The sequence below is a fragment of the Galeopterus variegatus genome, unplaced genomic scaffold (assembly GCF_000696425.1).
Source record: "Galeopterus variegatus unplaced genomic scaffold, G_variegatus-3.0.2 Scaffold121, whole genome shotgun sequence".
In the NCBI taxonomy this organism is placed as follows: domain Eukaryota; kingdom Metazoa; phylum Chordata; class Mammalia; order Dermoptera; family Cynocephalidae; genus Galeopterus; species Galeopterus variegatus.
The window spans coordinates 251843-269322 of NW_007726232.1; the positions used below are offsets into that span (position 1 = coordinate 251843).

The 17480-nt window shown below is 53.3% G+C and overlaps 2 protein-coding genes across 2 annotated transcripts in view; one reads left to right on the top strand and one right to left on the bottom strand.

The window, feature by feature from the left end:
- Positions 1 to 11463, top strand: part of ABTB2 (ankyrin repeat and BTB (POZ) domain containing 2) — a 169945-nt gene extending 158482 nt beyond the window's left edge. The window contains exons 10-17 of the mRNA XM_008587941.1: positions 133 to 362; positions 1888 to 2066; positions 2473 to 2578; positions 2813 to 2915; positions 3457 to 3547; positions 7724 to 7792; positions 8425 to 8538; positions 9899 to 11463. Of these exons, the coding sequence (XP_008586163.1) occupies positions 133 to 362; positions 1888 to 2066; positions 2473 to 2578; positions 2813 to 2915; positions 3457 to 3547; positions 7724 to 7792; positions 8425 to 8538; positions 9899 to 10096 (1090 nt within the window). The 3' untranslated portion in view covers positions 10097 to 11463. The remainder of the gene's footprint in view (positions 1 to 132; positions 363 to 1887; positions 2067 to 2472; positions 2579 to 2812; positions 2916 to 3456; positions 3548 to 7723; positions 7793 to 8424; positions 8539 to 9898) is intronic.
- Positions 11464 to 14989: 3526 nt separating this feature from the next.
- Positions 14990 to 17480, bottom strand: part of NAT10 (N-acetyltransferase 10 (GCN5-related)) — a 41043-nt gene continuing 38552 nt past the window's right edge. Inside the window, exon 29 of the mRNA XM_008587952.1 lies at positions 14990 to 15478. Within this exon, the coding sequence (XP_008586174.1) occupies positions 15367 to 15478 (112 nt within the window). The 3' untranslated portion in view covers positions 14990 to 15366. The remainder of the gene's footprint in view (positions 15479 to 17480) is intronic.

A 17480-nucleotide genomic window follows, 5' to 3' on the forward strand; every position in this document is an offset into this window, starting at 1 on the left:
TGAGCCCTTTGAACCCTCAGATGCCTCATAGTAATCCTTCTAGGCCATGGGGCACCACTAGAAGGCAGCTCGGCAGGTACTGTCCATCATGGGGACCTCAGGTCTCACCCTCCTTTGTCCCTTGGCCTACAGAAACGTCCTAAGAAAGCTCCTGACGCAGCCGCAGCAGGCCAAAGCAGACGTGCTGTCCCTGGAGGAAATCCTGGCCGAGGGCGTGGAGGAAAGCGATGCGTCAAGTCAGGGCAGCGGTGGCGAGGGGCCTGTGCGGCTGAGCCGGACCCGCACGAAGGCCCTGCAGGAGGCCATGTACTACAGCGCCGAGCACGGCTACGTGGACATCACCATGGAGCTGAGGGCGCTGGGTGAGGCCACATGGGCGGGCAAACACATGCACACACACACACACACAAACGTGCACACACGGAAACACACATGCACATGCATGCACACGCGCACACACGGTCACTCTCTGCTGCTCTTTGGCAGGCCAGAGAGGGCCAGGGCCTGCAGGGGCAGACAGATCACAGGGAAGCTTAGCACAGGGTGGTAGCTAGGACATGCCTGCTGTATGGCCAAAACAGAATATGCCCTGGACCTCAGACAGTCCTCAGCAGTGACATGTCTCGAGGTCATGGCCCCAGCCCTCTGCCCTCAGACTCCTATCCTCCCTGGTCAGTACCCCTCCCCTGGTCATAGCCCAGGGATGTGTTCGCCATGAGCCAGCATGTCTTATCATTCAGCCAACCTCTCTCACTCCCTGGGTCTGTGAGGCTGTGGACTTTTTGTGTCCTCCAGGGAGGCTAGTCAGACAGACAGACAGACGCAGGTTAGATCCTGTGTTAGCTGCATGCCCCGTATCTCCCTGAGTCTCAATTCCCTCCTCTCTCCATGGGTTTGATGCTGACGATCCTCATCTAAGAATGGGATGACGTTACCAAAAGCACAAGACACAGCACCTGCTGTGAGCACTCGGCACTTGATAGCAATGTCGTTATTATCACAGGGCCACAACATGCAAACCCCCCAGGGCTGGGCCAGGAGAACAGTAAGTCAGCCTCAGTGTTGTTCACTATAAAGTGGGGATATCACTCCCACCTACCATCAGTAAACTGAGGATGCTGTTACCACCTGCGTCATCATGTCCCTGGGGAATGCTATCAGTTCTTTTCTTAACCCACAGTAAGGCTGGGGGGTAAGAAACTATCTCTAATTACCAGGAATATGACTTGTTTTGGTCACGACCTTCACACAGAAGTTTCCAATTACTCTATGGCCCTAGTGATACACTCTGGAGAACTGGTAAACAGTAATTATGTTTGCCTGGATGTGCACTGACACCCAGTGATCTCGGTGTTAGAAACCCCTGTGATGGGACTGGGGTCATTTCTGGCTTCTTTATGGGCATAGGGGCCTGCATGTTCCTAACGGCCCTGCATATTTTCTGGGCTTCCAAGTCTACCTTCTGAGGCCACCCCTCCAGAATTTATGCGTGTCCCCCAGCAAATAATTCTAGGGCCCAACAAGCAATGGAGTGACTGTGGGTGCTGGGACCACACTTGAAAATCCCCAGGCTGGGCTGACAATGTTCAGAGCTTGGTTCCGTGGGCTTGGGCTGAGGCCGTGCCTCCGCCTCATCTGATGAGAGCCTGAAACTCCCCTCTGACCTACCAGTGAGGCCCATTAGAGTGAATGGAAGCTTTTATTACTGGCTGTGCTGGGAGGGTCATCTGCACACATCCTGGGGCAGGCGTTCAGGTGGGGTGGGGAGGGGGCTCTGCAGACATCCAGCGCATCGCATTGGGAGAGCCTGCCCAGAAAAGGGTGTGGTTGTACAGGGAGCACTTTGCCCCAGGGAATGACTGCCTGCCTGTCCCTGCCTGGACCCAGGCGTCCCCTGGAAGCTACACATCTGGATCGAGTCTCTGAGGACCTCCTTCTTCCAGTCACGGTACTCGGTGGTGCAGGGCCTCCTGCGGGATTTCAGCTCCATCAAGGAGGAGGAGTACAATGAGGAGCTGGTGACCGAGGGCTTGCAGCTCATGTTCGACATCCTCAAGACCAGCAAAGTGAGTGTGGCCCAGCAGCCCCCACCCCACACTCAGAGAACCCTGGTCCCAGAGCCCACAGCTCCAATCCAGACCATGGGACAGATACATAGATGGACACACAGGCAGGCAGGCGCATGGACAGGCCCAGGCACCCCCCCACCCCCAACACTCAGACCTGCACTGCCTGGCTGCAGAGGGCAGAGGCCACGGATTTGTCTGGGCTGGAGCCTGGCCAAAAAAGCCATTTGGGGAATCAGTGATGAAGAAACAGGCAGCTCTTGCCAAGCCAGATCCAGCAGGAACAAAAGACAGTGGCCGCTCTCATCCTGGCCTGGACTTTTGAAATTCGCCGGGCATATCTGCAGCTGTAAACAGACGGCCGCAGCGGGCGAGCTGACAGCCTCTCTCTTACTCTCCCCTGCAGAACGACTCCGTCATCCAGCAGCTGGCCACCATCTTCACCCACTGCTACGGCAGCAGCCCCATCCCCAGCATCCCAGAGATCCGGAAGACCCTGCCGGCCAGGCTAGGTGCAGGCCTGTCCCCGTACACCCATTGCCACAGCCCTCCCCTTCCCCCTCTCCTTCTCCTTCTCACTGTGCCCTCCTTTTCCATTTCCAAGTGCCATGACCCTGGCCTCAGTTTCTCTGTTCCTCACCATTGTGTCTCACCCCTCCCCCTGACACACACCTCTCGGCATGTGTAAGAAACCCCCAGAGGTTGAGTCCTCGGCAATTTCTCTGTATGTTCCCCCTTTCTCACAGACCCTCACTTCTTGAACAACAAGGAGATGTCAGATGTGACCTTCCTGGTGGAAGGAAAGCTGTTTTATGCACATAAAGTCCTGCTGGTGACAGCTTCCAACAGGTAGGCAACCTCGGGTAGCAAAGTCCCAGCCCCAGGGATGTGGGAGCAGCTTGTTTCTGATTCGAGGTGACAGATGTGCTGGAGAAGAGTGACCAGCGGGGGCTGTGTCTGCAGCCTCTGTCCCATCGCAGTGGAGCCTCCACCTGCCCCACAGCAGCATGAAGCAGGCTGGACAGAGGGGACAGTAGGAATGGGGCCCCAAGTTCTCCAGGGGAGCTCTAAGGTGGTATTCTTTCTGGTCAAGTTACTGTTTTTGATTATTAGATAACAAATATTCTGAAATGAAGAATTAGTGTTCTGGCCACAGGCATCAGATCACTTGTATGGGGGGTAGCGGAGACAGAACGGGGCTCGGGTCAGCTGTCAGCCTACAACCATGTAAAATGTCACATGCTGAGAATTATTTTGGGAGCATGGCAGTGATTTTTTAAAACGTTCCATTTCCTGGTAGCCAGTCAGGTGACAGATGGTGCTGTCGCCACACAGGGATAGAGAAAAAGTCACACTCAAGACCTGCCTTTTTCTGTCTCCTTTGCTCCAGGTTCAAGACACTGATGACCAATAAATCAGAGCAAAATGGAGACAGCAGCAAAACCATCGAGATCAGTGACATGAAGTACCACATTTTTCAGGTGTGTGGGTCTCGGTGCCGCACTCTGCTGGGGGGATACCCTCCTCCAGGAACCCGCCCTTAGCTTTGGCCATCTGGGCTTGAGGAGGTGGTGGGGCAGCTGTGAGTCAGTCATAATATTCCATTCTGTCCCAAGGCCCTCTGTGTTTTGCTGAATCAATGGTCAGGTTAGAGTGTCCAGATCTTTCCTGTGCAGAGGTAGCCATACCGTTATGGGGTTGTAGCTCCAGAGCCCATCTCATGGGTCCTGAGCTCCCGCCACCAGACGAGTGGTCTGGGAAGCCTGCAGACACACGGGCATTCTTGAAAGCTTGCTGGAAATGTAGAGCCCCAGGCTCCAGCCCAGGCCTTCTGCCTTAGCACCTGCATCTCCACATGCTCCCCAGGGGTTTGTGGGTCCAGTACAGTTTGCGAAGTGCTGCTGTAGACTGCTTCTCTCTCCCTAAGCATCAGACCCCAGCCACATTAGCCAAGCAGAAAAAGCCACGAAGAGCCCATCCTGGTCACAGAAGATCAAGGTCAGGTCTTCTGGGCTCTCAACTTTGCAGGACATAGAAGGCTATATATTTACAGGGCAGGTGAGGTCTCAGGGAGGAGGCCCAGCTGGGCTTTCAGCTGAGCCCCAGCTGAGTGCTCCTTTCTGGAAAGTGGTGGCTGCAGGGATGACCCACAGGGGCTAGGATTGAGGCCAAGAGGCAGCTGGTGGGTGGGTTCAGGACCTTGCCCTGCACAGGAGGGGTCTGTGATCTAATGGCAGAGATCACAGAACCCACAGTCTCATGCAAGCATGGGAGCCACCATCTAAAATGCTTTAGTTCTTCTCTCATGCTCCCTTTTGTCATTTATTTAGCATTTAGCCATTCATGGGTGGAGACAGTGGTACACAGGACAGGGACCCTGCCCTCAAGGAGACAGAACTATGAAATATGGTGACAGTTGTGGGAAAAGCACAGAGAGCTCTGGGGTACAGGCAAGGGGTATCTACACAAATGTGGGGAGACAAGGGATCCTGGAGGATGACACAGGCTGAGGTTTGAAGGACAAGGGGCAGCTAGCCAGTTAGGACCCCCAGGTAGAGGGATTGTCACCATCACTGAGAGGCCTGGTTCTAAGAGCTTTACCTGTTCCTCCTTTAAGCCTCATGACACAGTCCTAGGAGGTGTAGGTATATTATTTTCCCCTCTTGATAGATGAGGGGTCAGAGGCACAGAGAAGTCGAGTAACTTGCTCAAGGTCACACAGCTAGGAAGGAATACAGTCAGGATTCAAATCTAGGACATGTGGAAGGGTCAAGTTTGCATTTAGGAAGGTGACGAAGGGAGTGAAGGGGGCCCAGCTACAACCAGGGAACCAGCTAGGAGTTACTGAGGAATCCAGCCAAGTGACGATGGTGGCCTGGACTGGGTAGTGGCGGTGGGAGGGAGGGAAGCAGACCAGGGCAGAGTGGTGGTGTCTCTCGTTCCCTCTTTTCTGCTCCCTTGATCCAAAATCACTGGGGAGGGTGCAGCTCTAGAAACTAGTTTGGCTAAGAAGCCCAAAGTCCAGGTGAGCTGGAGTGAGTTGGAACAAACAGGTTCCAGATCAGGTGCAGGAGGTGGGTCCCAGAGGGTGACAGGGATTGGTGGAGAGCCGGGGGTGAGTGCTCATGTGTGGACAGTGGCCACGGCCTGCAGGGGAGGTGGCTCAGGGAAGGCACCATGCCAGAACAGGCTAAGCAGGCCCCGGTAACTTCACAGGGTTGTCAGGAGGGTAAACAGGGACAACAGGCCTATTGTCCATGGTGCACATGGGCCTTGGAAATGTTAGCCCCTACCCTTCCCCTGGGTCTCCCACTGAGCTCTAGCCAATCATTCAGACCTGGCCCAGTGCACCAGCCTTGCCCCATGGATTCCCTGCATTTTCTGGGCACAGAGCTCTGCCATTATGGAGGGGTGTCATTTAAGATGCGGCCTCAGACATGGCCCCCTGCTTTCCGGGCTCCCTTGGTGGGGTCACCCTGAAGCCATCAACCCAGGGTCAGGGTTTCCTAACAGAGCCTGAAAGTTTGAGCAGCCCCCAGATACCTCCGTGGCTCTTACACACTGGGGGGAGGGGATCATTATAGTCTTTGTTTTCTGGAAGAGGAAACAGAGTCTTAAGATCTAAGCAGTACTGTCCAATAGAAAGATAATGTGAGCCACATATTGTAATTTAACATTTTCTAGTAGCCACAATATTGTCATTTCAACATGTAAGCAATATAAAAATACCTGAGATATCTTACATTCTTTTCATACTAACTTTTCACAATCCCATGTGTATTTGACACAGCACATCTTAATCCAGAGCAGCCATGTTTCAAATGCTCAGAATCCACACTGTCCAGTGGCTCTCATATGGGACAATAGGTCTAGAGACTTGCCCAGGCCTTTGGGGGATAGCCCAGAAGGCCCAACCCTGCCACTCCACATGGTCTCTGACCCCAGTCCTGCACCTGCAGTATTCCCTGCCCTCCTGCAGTCTCAGGCTCCTGGTGGCCCACTCAGGGTAGAAGGACACACTGCTGACCTCTGCAGCTGGTCCTGCCTGGGGCCTTCCTCGAGCAGCCCCGCAGGCTGCCTGCTTTGGGAGGCAGGTGACCCATGTCTGGCTGGGAGCTACCAGGCAGTGCAGAAATAGTCCACCTTTGCCTGCCGTCTGCTCAGTTCCCTTAGCAAGGCCCCAAGAGAGGACTTCTGATCTGACTTTCGTGGTCTTGTATGCATTCAAGTGACCTCAGGGAGGTCCACACACCACAGGTGACTGGGCCTTGCCAAAACTAGTGCCCAAAATGCAGCAGAAGCTCACCTTCCAGGCCGGGAAGGGAGCTGCAGGCTGTGGCCAGCTATATCCCTGGCCCAGACCCTTGATGAGGGGCTGCCTTGAGGCCATCCCCTGGCAAAGAGTCCTGGGAGATCTGAGCTGCCACCCACCTCTCAGCCCTGGGCACAGGGCTTTCCGGGGGCCCACACCTGTGCCTTTGCCCCACTCGTCTACTGCTGTTCCTGCTGGCACTGTACCCAGAACCCACTTAGTGCCTGAACCAAGGTGTGGGCCTGCCTGAGGTGTGGACCACCTGGAGGACAGACGGACACTTACCATGCAATTATGAGATCCCAAACAGGCTGCAGAAGGCCATGGGAGCTTCCCAGTCCTCTGTGGGCATTGGCTGGCAGGCTGTCTCTCCTCTCCCCCTGGCTGGGCTTTCTCCTAGACCCTCTGGTGCCTCTTCGTCTGGAGGGCCAGTCCTAACAGAGACCCACTGTGCCGGCCAGAGCCATGTTTACTTACACATTTGCCAGCTCCTTGTAGGGGCTGTTTCTTTAGCCAGCCAGGGAGAATTGTTTTTCTTTTTCCAGCTGGGATCCTCACTAGGCTCTAGTATGATGGCAGAGTTTGTAACTTAGACCTCAACAGAAGTAAGTATAGTTTCCTCCTCCCAGACCTGCATGGGGGTGGTTTTGGGAGAACCCCAGGTCGGTCTGGGCTAGTTAGCAAGGTAAGCTGGGGACATCCAGGCCAGGGCTCTGCGCTTTCTTTCCAAGAAAGCAGATACCCACAAGAGAGTCGGGATGTGGCTCTCATCTCCACATCGGATGCGTAGTGCAGATGAGGAAGTCAGGAGGTGGCCTTCTGAGGCTGGCCGGTTAGACAGTCGTCTCCTCTGAAACCCAGCCTCACTCCTGGCTCATGTAGAATTTAGGTAGAATGAGCAATGAGCAGCACGGTGCCTGGCACGGTGGAAGAGCCCTACTGTGAGAGTTAGGAGCCAACTGGCTTGAGCCTAGTCATCTTCCCTCCCTAGGCCTCAGTTTCCCCCGCTGTGAATATCTTTTCTCCAAGGCTCACAAGGTTGTCATGAGGATCAACAGGAAACCACTCCACGGAAGGGAGCTTGTCATACAGGCAGGGAGTCAGGAGAGGGTCTCAGAGTTGGCTTCTAGAGGTGGGGTCTAGGGAAAACACAGTGTTTGAGAGCCTCAGCTTGAGCAAGGGAAGGTGGAGTGAGAGTAAGAGTTAGGGACCTGCAGACGGACAGGCCAGGGGGGCACGGCCAGGCCCCAGGAGGGAGGAGCTGGAGCGGCACTGTGGGGGCTGGGTGGGGACTTCTGTGCTGTGAGTCCATTTTGCATTCACACGGGGCCTCTTCCCGCCACAGATGATGATGCAGTATCTGTACTATGGAGGGACAGAATCCATGGAAATCCCCACCACTGACATCCTGGAGGTGAGGATCTGGGGAGAGGAGGTCCCCAGCTGCCCAGTCTCCCCTTTCATGCTGCACCCGTTTCCCCAACTTAGACATCTTCAGGTCACAGCCCCACTCTCAGAAACATAGCATTTGCAGAGGCGAGGCCAGGAGGAAAGTGAAGAATGGGGGAGGTCTCTGTGAGAACCGCGTGGTTCCCTATAGGGTCCTTTCTCTCCACTAACAGCAAGTCGGTCTCAAAAGACCGGGGAGTTGTACACACCACCAAGCCCGGCCTCCTGGGCCATGCCCTGGGGTCAGAAAGGGATGCCCAGTGGAGATGGTCAGGCCCAGGAGGACCAGAAGATGGCTGGGCCTCCCACTTACCTGGTTGCTGCTGGCCAGGGGTGCCTGGTTCCAAAGCTCATGTAGACAAATTGTGTAACTTATAGCTGAAGAGCTCCTGAGGTCAGAAATCCCAGCCAGCGTTTGTCACCATCCTGTGCCTCCCAAAGTGTCCCAGCAAGTACTGAGATGGCCAGAATACACCAAGGCCATTATTTCTTCCCCTCAGACTGTACCAGCTGGCGGCCTGGGCCCCTGGGGGTTGGGAGGAAGCAGGGCACAGGCCTGGCCATGAGTACCCAAGGCCTGCTTTGCATCCCTCCCAGCTGCTGTCGGCTGCCAGCCTGTTCCAGCTGGATGCCCTGCAGAGGCACTGTGAGATCCTGTGCTCCCAGACTCTCAGCGTGGAGAGTGCCGTGAACACCTACAAATATGCCAAGGTGAGGGCTGTGGACACCTGCTGCCACCTCCTGCCACCTGCTCTGCTCCACCCAGGCCTTGGCATCCCCTCCTCCCCACGCTGTGGACAGGCAAGGAAGTGCACATGGCTGGCCACTTTGCAGGGCAGTGTAGGGGCTGAGGGAAGGTTAGTAATGCCCTTGGTTGCCTAGCATCACCACCACCCAGCAGTGGCGCAGCAGCTTAGGAGACAAGCTTTCGGGCTGGTGCATCCTGGTTCACATTCCAGCTATGCAGCTCTGGGCTGTGGGACCTGGACACGTTGCCGAGCCTCTGAGTCAAATCAGTTTCACAGGTATTTCCTTGGTATTCTTCCCCACCTGTGTCCCCCACATGTTCTCTATCTCAGCAGATAGCAGAGTCGTCTGCTCAGTTGCTCAGACTCAAAACATAGGGGTCATTTGATTTTTTAAAATCTCCCACGTGTAAGCCACATAACAAGCCATCTCTGAAACATGTCAATAACCTCTTCTCTTCCATCTCCACTGTGCCCACCTGTCCCAAGCCACCGTCATCTCTGTCTTAGAGCATTGCATCAGCCTGGCTCTCGGCCTTCGCCCTGCAATCCATAAGGTTCTTTCAAAAGTGCAAAGACCACATCACTCCGCTACTTAAACCTTCCAAAGGTTTCCACTGTTTGCAGACTAGATACAACCCAGCCCCTTATCACGCTTTACAAGTCCCCCCTCTTCCCTCATTCAGCCACGCAGCCTGTGTTCTTTCTCAGCTTGTCCCTACCCTGGGACTCTTGTGACAACCATCCCCTCATTCTCTAAAGCTCTTTCCCAGCTCTTCCCAAGACAAGCCCTCTGTTTTCAGCTGATGTCCCCAGACCTCCCCTGGCCTTCCACAAGCCACTCTGTCTCTACCACGTCACCAGCTTTTATCTTCACAGCCTTGAGTGCTGTCTACACTTACGTTGTCTGGTTGGTTCCTTGGATTCTGCCTTTCCTGGACTAGAACATCCGCTCCAGCGAGCACTTGGTATTTACTAAATTAATAGTTATCGACCATCTACCACATGAACACTCATGTGCTGGCCCTTGTGCTGGGTCGTGGACAGTCCCTGTACCTTCCCTTAGGAAGGGAGATTCCAATCCACTGGGGTGACTGCTGTTCCACAAGTGTCAACAGTGTGACAGAGACAAAGAAAACGATGGGAGCCAAGAACAAGACTAAATGAACGTTCCTGGTGGCATAGCTGGGATGTGAGCCCGGATGGGGTCCATTCCAAGATGCTTCAGAAGGAATTCAGATAAGGGGTGGCAGCCTCAGGATGCAGGGCCAGGGTGGGGCTGTGCTAAGGCTGTGGGCCTCATGCCACCTCTCCCTCTCCGGCAGATCCACAATGCCCCAGAACTGGCGCTGTTCTGTGAGGGCTTCTTCCTCAAGCACATGAAAGCCCTGCTGGAGCAGGACTCCTTCCGGCAGCTCATCTACGGCCGCAGCAGCAAAGTGCAGGGCCTGGACCCCCTGCAGGACCTGCAGAGCACACTGGCCGAGCGAGTGCACTCTGTCTACATCACCTCCCGGGTGTGAGGCGGGTGCCAAGGGCGGCTGGTTGAGGCCCTCTTGGAGCCAGGCTCATGGGGCTGTTTCCCCCTCCTTCCCCAGATGCTCTCTCTGGTGTTGATCTGTCCTTGGGTAGGCACATGTGCCCTGAGCCCCCGCATCATTGGGCAATCCCACCCTCAACCCCTCTGTCCCAGAGCCAACCATGTGTTCGACCAGTGATGGGTGAAGGGGGGATGTGGCAAAAAGTTGGCCCCTCTCTCCACGCCCCCTCCCTCACCATGGCTAGCCACTGTGCACTCGTCCTGTGTGCCCTGTCCCTCCTGCGGGTCAGCAGCTGGTCTTGATCCACCTGCCCCAGCTCCTTCTGATCACGCCTTCTAAGCTTTGCCACCTCAAGGGCTTAGTAAGCTAAGCCTATCCAATGGGGGCTCTTGGGAGTGTGGGTGTCCTTTTGAATGTATAGAATGTATGCTGTCTGGGCCCCAGGCCACTTAATTCCAAGCTAGCATTTGTCTTCTAAATGTCACATAAGAAAGGCTGTCCAAGTCCCTGGACTTACTCAAGGCTGTGCCTTTGAAAGGTTGACATGGGCCTCCAGGAGGCCTGGGGATCCCTGCACAGATGGCCACATTGAGTCTGGGCCTACAGAGGTCCTCCCTTTGGGACTGCCAGCTTGCTCACTTGGTGGCTTCTGAGCCAACGGTGGCGTGGGAGTGCCAGGAGTACAATGCAGGAGACTGGTGGCCTCAGCTCTTGTTGCTGCTGTTTTTAGAGGCCAAAGTCAAGGGGTCACTTCTGAAACCTCAGGCCTAGGCTCAGGAAGCAGAACCTAAACATCCTCCCTGGTCGTCTCTGAAGTGAAAGTTTCCTTTAATTTAGAACTGGAAAACTGGGCAAACACTCACCACTGGGAGCTGTGGCTCTTGGGGATAAAGGACAGGGCACTGGGGGTGGAAGGGCTGGGAGAAGAGGACATTCTGCTGTGCCCCCTCCCCTACCTACGTTGTGTTCTTTAGGCCCTGGGCTCACCTGGAGTGGAGGTGCAGCATCAGGTCCAATACCTGTCGTACTTATGGGCCAGACACTGGGCAGCATCGAGGACAGCTCGCCCTGGGTATAGCCTTCTTCAGCTGTCTGGCCGCACCTTAGAAACTATTTATTCATCCAAAGCCCCAGGCATTTCAGGAGGTGTCACATCAGTCACTTTGAAAAGCCCCTGGGCACTTGCAATCCTGGAAAATATTTTTGACTAGCCGCTTGAGCTGGCTGTACAAAGGATAGGCGTTATTTTATTGCTGTAATATTGTATGATACTGTAACTGTACATTAATGTTGTCACCTACTGTAAATGTACCATGGTTTTATTAACAATAAATACTCATTAACAATGACCTTAGCCTCATTGCTTCTGGTGGCGGGTTGCTCAGAGTTCAGAGCTTGGGAGGAGCCCATTAGGACCAGGAAGGAAACCCAGAGCTGATTCTGTGTTACTCAGGTCTCCCCATCTCTCAGAGGGAAAGACACTCCCCACCCCCAAAGCAATGCTGTGGCCCATCCACACTCCTCTCTCCCCTGCGACCTAAGACTGGATCCGTCCCTCGCCCACCATGGGCAAGGTACTTCCCTCCCTGGCGCTGTCTCCCTCCCTGTCCTGGGAGACGAAGGAGATGTCTCATGTTCATTAGGCACATATGCGCCACTAAGCTGAACAGGAGTCAGATGGCTGAGGAATGAGACTGTGTCAGGGTCCTTCCTGATCCCCTCCCCAGCCCCCGATGTGAGAGTTGTTGTGGGGTTATCTTCATTCAGAGGTGTTTGCAAACCCTGGCACAGACCAAAACTGTATGGCCCACCTCAGGGCGGGGCTTCACCCAGGCCTGGTCTGATGAGAGGCTCCTGTCCCTCGGTGGCTGCTGCCTACAGTGGGGGCACAGGCAGAGGTATTGGAAAGAGGATGGGGAGCTGGTGACTCAGGCCCAAGAGTTTTCTGGGGCCTGTTTGTAGTTTAGCAAAGTCCAGGGAAAAATAAAAGTTTTTAAAATGTTCTCTACCTGAGTCAGGAAAAGACACTCCTGAGGCCACTGGGTGCCTGACCCAGAGTGGCTGTGGTTCAGTGACAAGCCAGAACTTGGGAGTGCAGGGGTGGGGGGGTGACATGAAGACTTCACTGAATCAATTTCAGGTAGGGCCCATTTCACAGCATTTGCTGGTGTGGGGTCAAGCAGGGGAGCTGCAGTCCCAGCCTGGAGCCCTGGACACAGTGGGGAGGGGAGAGGGGACCCTGCGGCCATGTGAACCCATGACGCTCTCTGGGGGCTGCAGGGAAGTGCACTTTTTGGCACCATCTTTTGGCCCCTGTGAAAGCGGAGGAGGAACTTAAGATCTGGAGTGGCTACCCTTCAGGGGTCTGTGTCCACCCTCCCCATGAGTTCTCCCATACCCCACCACCTTCAGAACATGCCTGTCAGTACCCTGGCTAAAAGGCAAGATCTAGTTACAATCTGGCTCCAGACAGGGGCTCAGCAGTTTTCTTTTGGGGGATGTTAAAAGGAAGGGGAGGTACAAAGGAAAGATGGGGCCCCTTTGAGCCTGCGTGTAGCAGAAACACACTCTTGAAACGCTCAAAATAAACTAGAAAAAAATCATTCTTCTAAGGGGCTAGGACTCTAATGGAAATGGGGTGTTCCATCACTTACCCCTGGCAGCTGGACCTCCTCCTAATTCAGGGCCTGTTCTCCCCCAGCTGCCCACTTTGCATGACTAGTAGCCACAGGCAGGCCGGGAGGGAAGAGCTGACTTCTCCTTACAGGAGCCTTTCGTAATAAGGGGCTGAAAGTATCAGTTACACACAGGGATTTCGCTGTACCCCAGTTGTTCCACGATAAGCCAGCACTTACACAGCAGGCACCTGGACCTTCGTCTCTAAAGGAAAACCTCCAGATGGAGAGGGTGCCAGAGGTGGACCCTGGACCACCAAGGCTGACACTAAGAGTGCCTTCTTCCAAGGAGGCGTTTCACTTTCCCCTCTGCTCTCTGCCCACTACCCTTCCCCACCAGAAGTTCCCCGTGCCACATGCACAGCTCTCCACTCAACAGAACCAGCCCAAGGCTGCCTCAGGCCTTCCCTCTCAGGCTGACTTTCAGCCCCCCTTCACAGAATCCCTGTGATGTTCAACTTTAACCAGCTGTTCGCAGAATAAGGGCATCCCCTTCTCCCCACAGCCTGAAATTGCCTATTCAGGCCGAGGGGCTTCCAGCTCCGCCCCCTCCTCCAGGCCTGCAGAGTGGCTGCCAGTGTCAGTGCCATAATAGCTCCAGATAATGAGTCTACATTTTTCCAAGGTGACGGTCCCTTGTTTCTGCCCCTCCCCCACCTCCCAGCTTCGGCAGCCCCCTTTGTGTCCCATCTCCTGGTCACTCCGGAGTCCTCTGGGACTGCCAGGCCAGATGAGCAGTGGAAGCACTGAAGCAGGCCAGTGTCAGCCCCTCCTGGCTCAGGGGTGGGGAGACCATTCAGGACCCTTCTTTGTTCAGGCTTATTCAGCCCCCTCCCCATCTAGCTGGCCTATCTGAATTCATTTTGCAAGTGACATTTCCTGAGACAGACAGCCAAGCTTTACAGATGTCACTCTGTCTGGGGGCCAGATGGTGAGGTCTCGGGAAGGCATACCTCTTCAGGTTTGAAGGAAAATCTAAGATCTAAGATCACGAACACAAAATGTGGAGCCCTGTTTAGGAACACACACTTTGCAGGTCTGACTGCAAAGTGCATGCTCTTTGTTGTCCAAGCGGGACTCTGTAGCTGAGGTTGTGGTTTTGGGACAACATAGCCAGTCCTTATTCAGTAGCCTTAGAGCTGGGCGTAAATGAGCAGCTCCCTAGTTGGATCAGAGGACAGTGCCCAGGGCCCAAAGAGACTTAGTGGGCACCTGCCATGTGCCAGGCACCACTCTATGCTCTTCCTACTCTACTCCACCCACCTCTCACCACAGCCCTGTGATGCGGACCTGGAAGGCAGGCAGAGTGAAGTAACATGCTCAAGGTCATAGCAAGGGTCAGGGCAGAGCCAGTATCAAAGCCCTGGCTTCACAGCCCACTCTCATTTGCACCCCAGAGCCGAGCCAGCTGGATGAGCTTTGGGGCTGAAGACAGCGAACACTAGATCTAACGTGTAGGGTGATGTACTTTAATAACTCTTAAGATACCATCCAACTCCAGCCACCTAAGGTTTGGACTCTGCTTTTTGGCCACACTTTCCTTAGAAAATTCTCTTTTAAAGGCAGGCTCAGGCACCCACCTGAGAAAATACATAAAAATTATTCTCGTGTCCCTCTCAACAAAGTTTCCTACAAATTTAACAGAGGTTCTGTAGGCAAGAAGCTGCAGGACCAGGAAACAAAAGTCCCCTACGCCCAGGTCTCAACAGTCCGGAGACAAGGTGCAGCAGTCCTAGGGACAGGCACAGCACCTGCTCGTCTCTCTCTGGGAACTGCATGTTGAGTACCCTTTGGTCCCAAAGCACCCCTGTCCTTCTGTTAGACTTCTAGAACCCTAATCACATATTAGGGCTAAGGAAAGGTTCTTTGAACTCACAGTGTGGAATCCATCAAACGAACACACCAAAGTATGTGTGAAGTCACCAGATAATTTCTGTCCCCAACAAATGGAGGGGACAAACGACTTGGCCAAATTTAGGGAGGAAAGAAGGCACAGCTAGGTGGCTTCCAGGCACACCAAGCCCCTCCAGGTGACCACAGCACCATTCAATGCCTGCCACTTCTCCCACAGGCTTGTGGGCTGGGAAGCCCTAGCCATGCTGCCCACCCTTGGCCTTGACACCAACACCCTCCAAATTCTACCTGGCAGCCTAGATCCACAAGAAGAAACAGGGCAACATACAACTTCCATATACATGGCTTTCATGATCGCCCACAGGCACTTGGGTCTTTCTAGGATGTTATTTATTAAAAATATATACCCCTCCCCTCTCCGCTGCTAGCAAAAGGTCCTTTCCCAACATTTTTTCCCAAATGGATGAAATAACAGGCCTTAGGCACTCGGATGTCATATCCTCCCTAAATTAAGGGCTCAGGTTTTTCTGAGACACTGGGGCAGCAGCCCTGCTAGATGGAGCCAGGAGCGGAATGGCGTACAGCCACAGTCAGGACCAGGGACCCTCAGTCTGCCAGGGGCTCTTGCTGCTTTTAACAGCCTAGGCTGCAGCCCCATCCAGCCAGAGAGGAGGTCCGGGCATGTCCTCATGGGTCGGCTGCTTATGCCAGAGTTCCTCGTCACTATTTCTTCCACTTCAGTTTCATATCTTTTTTGTTCTTTGCGTCCCTGTTTCTTTTCAACTTCTTGTTCTGTTTGGGTTCTTGTTTGGCTTCCAACTTTCTTTTCTTGTCACTGGAGAAGAAAAAAATCAGGAGTAGAAAGAATGAAATATGCACAGGTCTGAAATGTCTCAGACTGCTTTGCTTTGTCTGAAAAAGGGTTTCCACCGTCTGACAACTGATGTGAGAACACCCAGTCATACACAAATGTCCTCTGCAGATCTATGGCAGGAATTGTGCTGGGAGCCAGGGAGACATCACATAGACCCAGCTCCTGCCTAGCCAGAGCTCCTAGTCTGTAGCAGGACACCTAATATCAGGGGGTTCTCTTCAGAGTGCTGTGTGTTCCGCGTCACAGCAAAGATTCCCTCCTGCCACTCTCACCATTGGGGTTACCCCAGAAGCCAGAGATATTATCCCAGTGACCCTGAAGACTGTCCTAAAACAAAGCATGAGGCTCCTGAAAAAGGAACCGGAACTAGGTTATACCTCGCAGCTGGCCACTGGATTCCTGACAGTTTGACACACGAATTGCTCAGCAAATAGCCACCTTCCATTAAGGAACCTTAAAGGTTAAAAATTCTCTCCAATGGCATTCTGCCCTGGGAACAATTACTTCCTCCCCACAAGGACAGAGTAAATAGGGTTGTCCAGAGACCACTAACTTCACATGAATAAAGTACCTCTCAGGGGAAAACAACAAGAAAAGCAAGGCCTTGAAGAATATTTGACGATAGTGTTTTTACCTCAAAAAGTGCAAACTTTCACATTTATTCAGGGCCCTCAAGCACATGCTGATTTGGTTCAGGAGGCTCCTCAGCAGGAGAGGCCAAACTCTGCAGAGCATAGAACCAGGCCATCTACACAGGAGGCATGTTCCCAGGCCTTCTGTTCCAGTCAATGCCACCATGCTCAAGGCCAAAGCCATCATGGGCCCTGTGCTGCACTTGCCATATCGTCCAAACCAGGAATAGGACACACTGATGGCAGGCTTCTGTGCCACATCACAGAGCACCTGGGAAATGAGGTGGCATCGATCTGGAACCTTCAAGATGCCACAGTGATTTATGGAGACTACAGAAGACAATATCTGACCTCTGGGATCTATGGTTCCTAGAGTCATAAGGTTCCTCTTTCTTAATGTTCGCAAAATATAAACTCATAAGGGGACCCCATCAGTAACTGTGGCAATGCCAAGAACCACCCCCAACCCCAAACCAGGTGTGGAAGCCTCATCTCCAGAGGCCCTGGGCAGGGGAGGCCTCATTCTATTCCCAAGGAAAACTCCAATAAAGGTTCCAGCCCAAGCAACGCTGTTTATCTACAAATGTACCACTGCAGATTAGAAGCATGGAGGGAAGGGCTTCAGAGTCATCTAGGGACTCCTGGGGTCCCCAAGACCCCTTCAGGTGGTCCATGAGGTCAAAACTATCTTAATAATTATACTGATACATTATTTGCCTTTTTCATTTTCATTCACTCACAAATGTTCCGTTTTCTAGAGCTACAAGACCTGACAGCAAGAGAGTGAATACAGAAGCACATAAGAATCCATCTGCGCTCTATCAGCCAGATAGGAAAGATATCTGCCAAAATATAAGTGCGAAACAATGCCACTCTTCTAAGATTTTTATGAAAAAAAAAAAAGTATTTTTTTCAAGACAACAAAAAAATCATGAGTCCACTATTATTCATTTTGAATGAATATCTTTTAAATTTCTCAGCTTTTAACTTCTAATAGGAGAAAAATCGATAGATATGACCCAAATAACAAAAGATCTCTGGGGTACTTAATTGTTTTTAAGATATAAAGGAACTCTAGGGCCGGCCCGGTGGCGCACTGGGTAGTGCGCCGCTTGGGAAGCGCGGTGGCGCTCCCGCCCGAGGGTTCGGATCCCACATATGGACCGGCTCCCGCTCACTGGCTGAGCGAGGCGCGGGAGCAACGCCGAGGTTTGCAATCCCGTTGCCGGTCCCTGGTCCGGTACGGGGGCAACACTGAGGGTTGCGATCCGTTGCCGGACACGGAAAAAGACAAAAGACAAAAAAAAAAAAAAAAAAAAAAAAAGAAACTC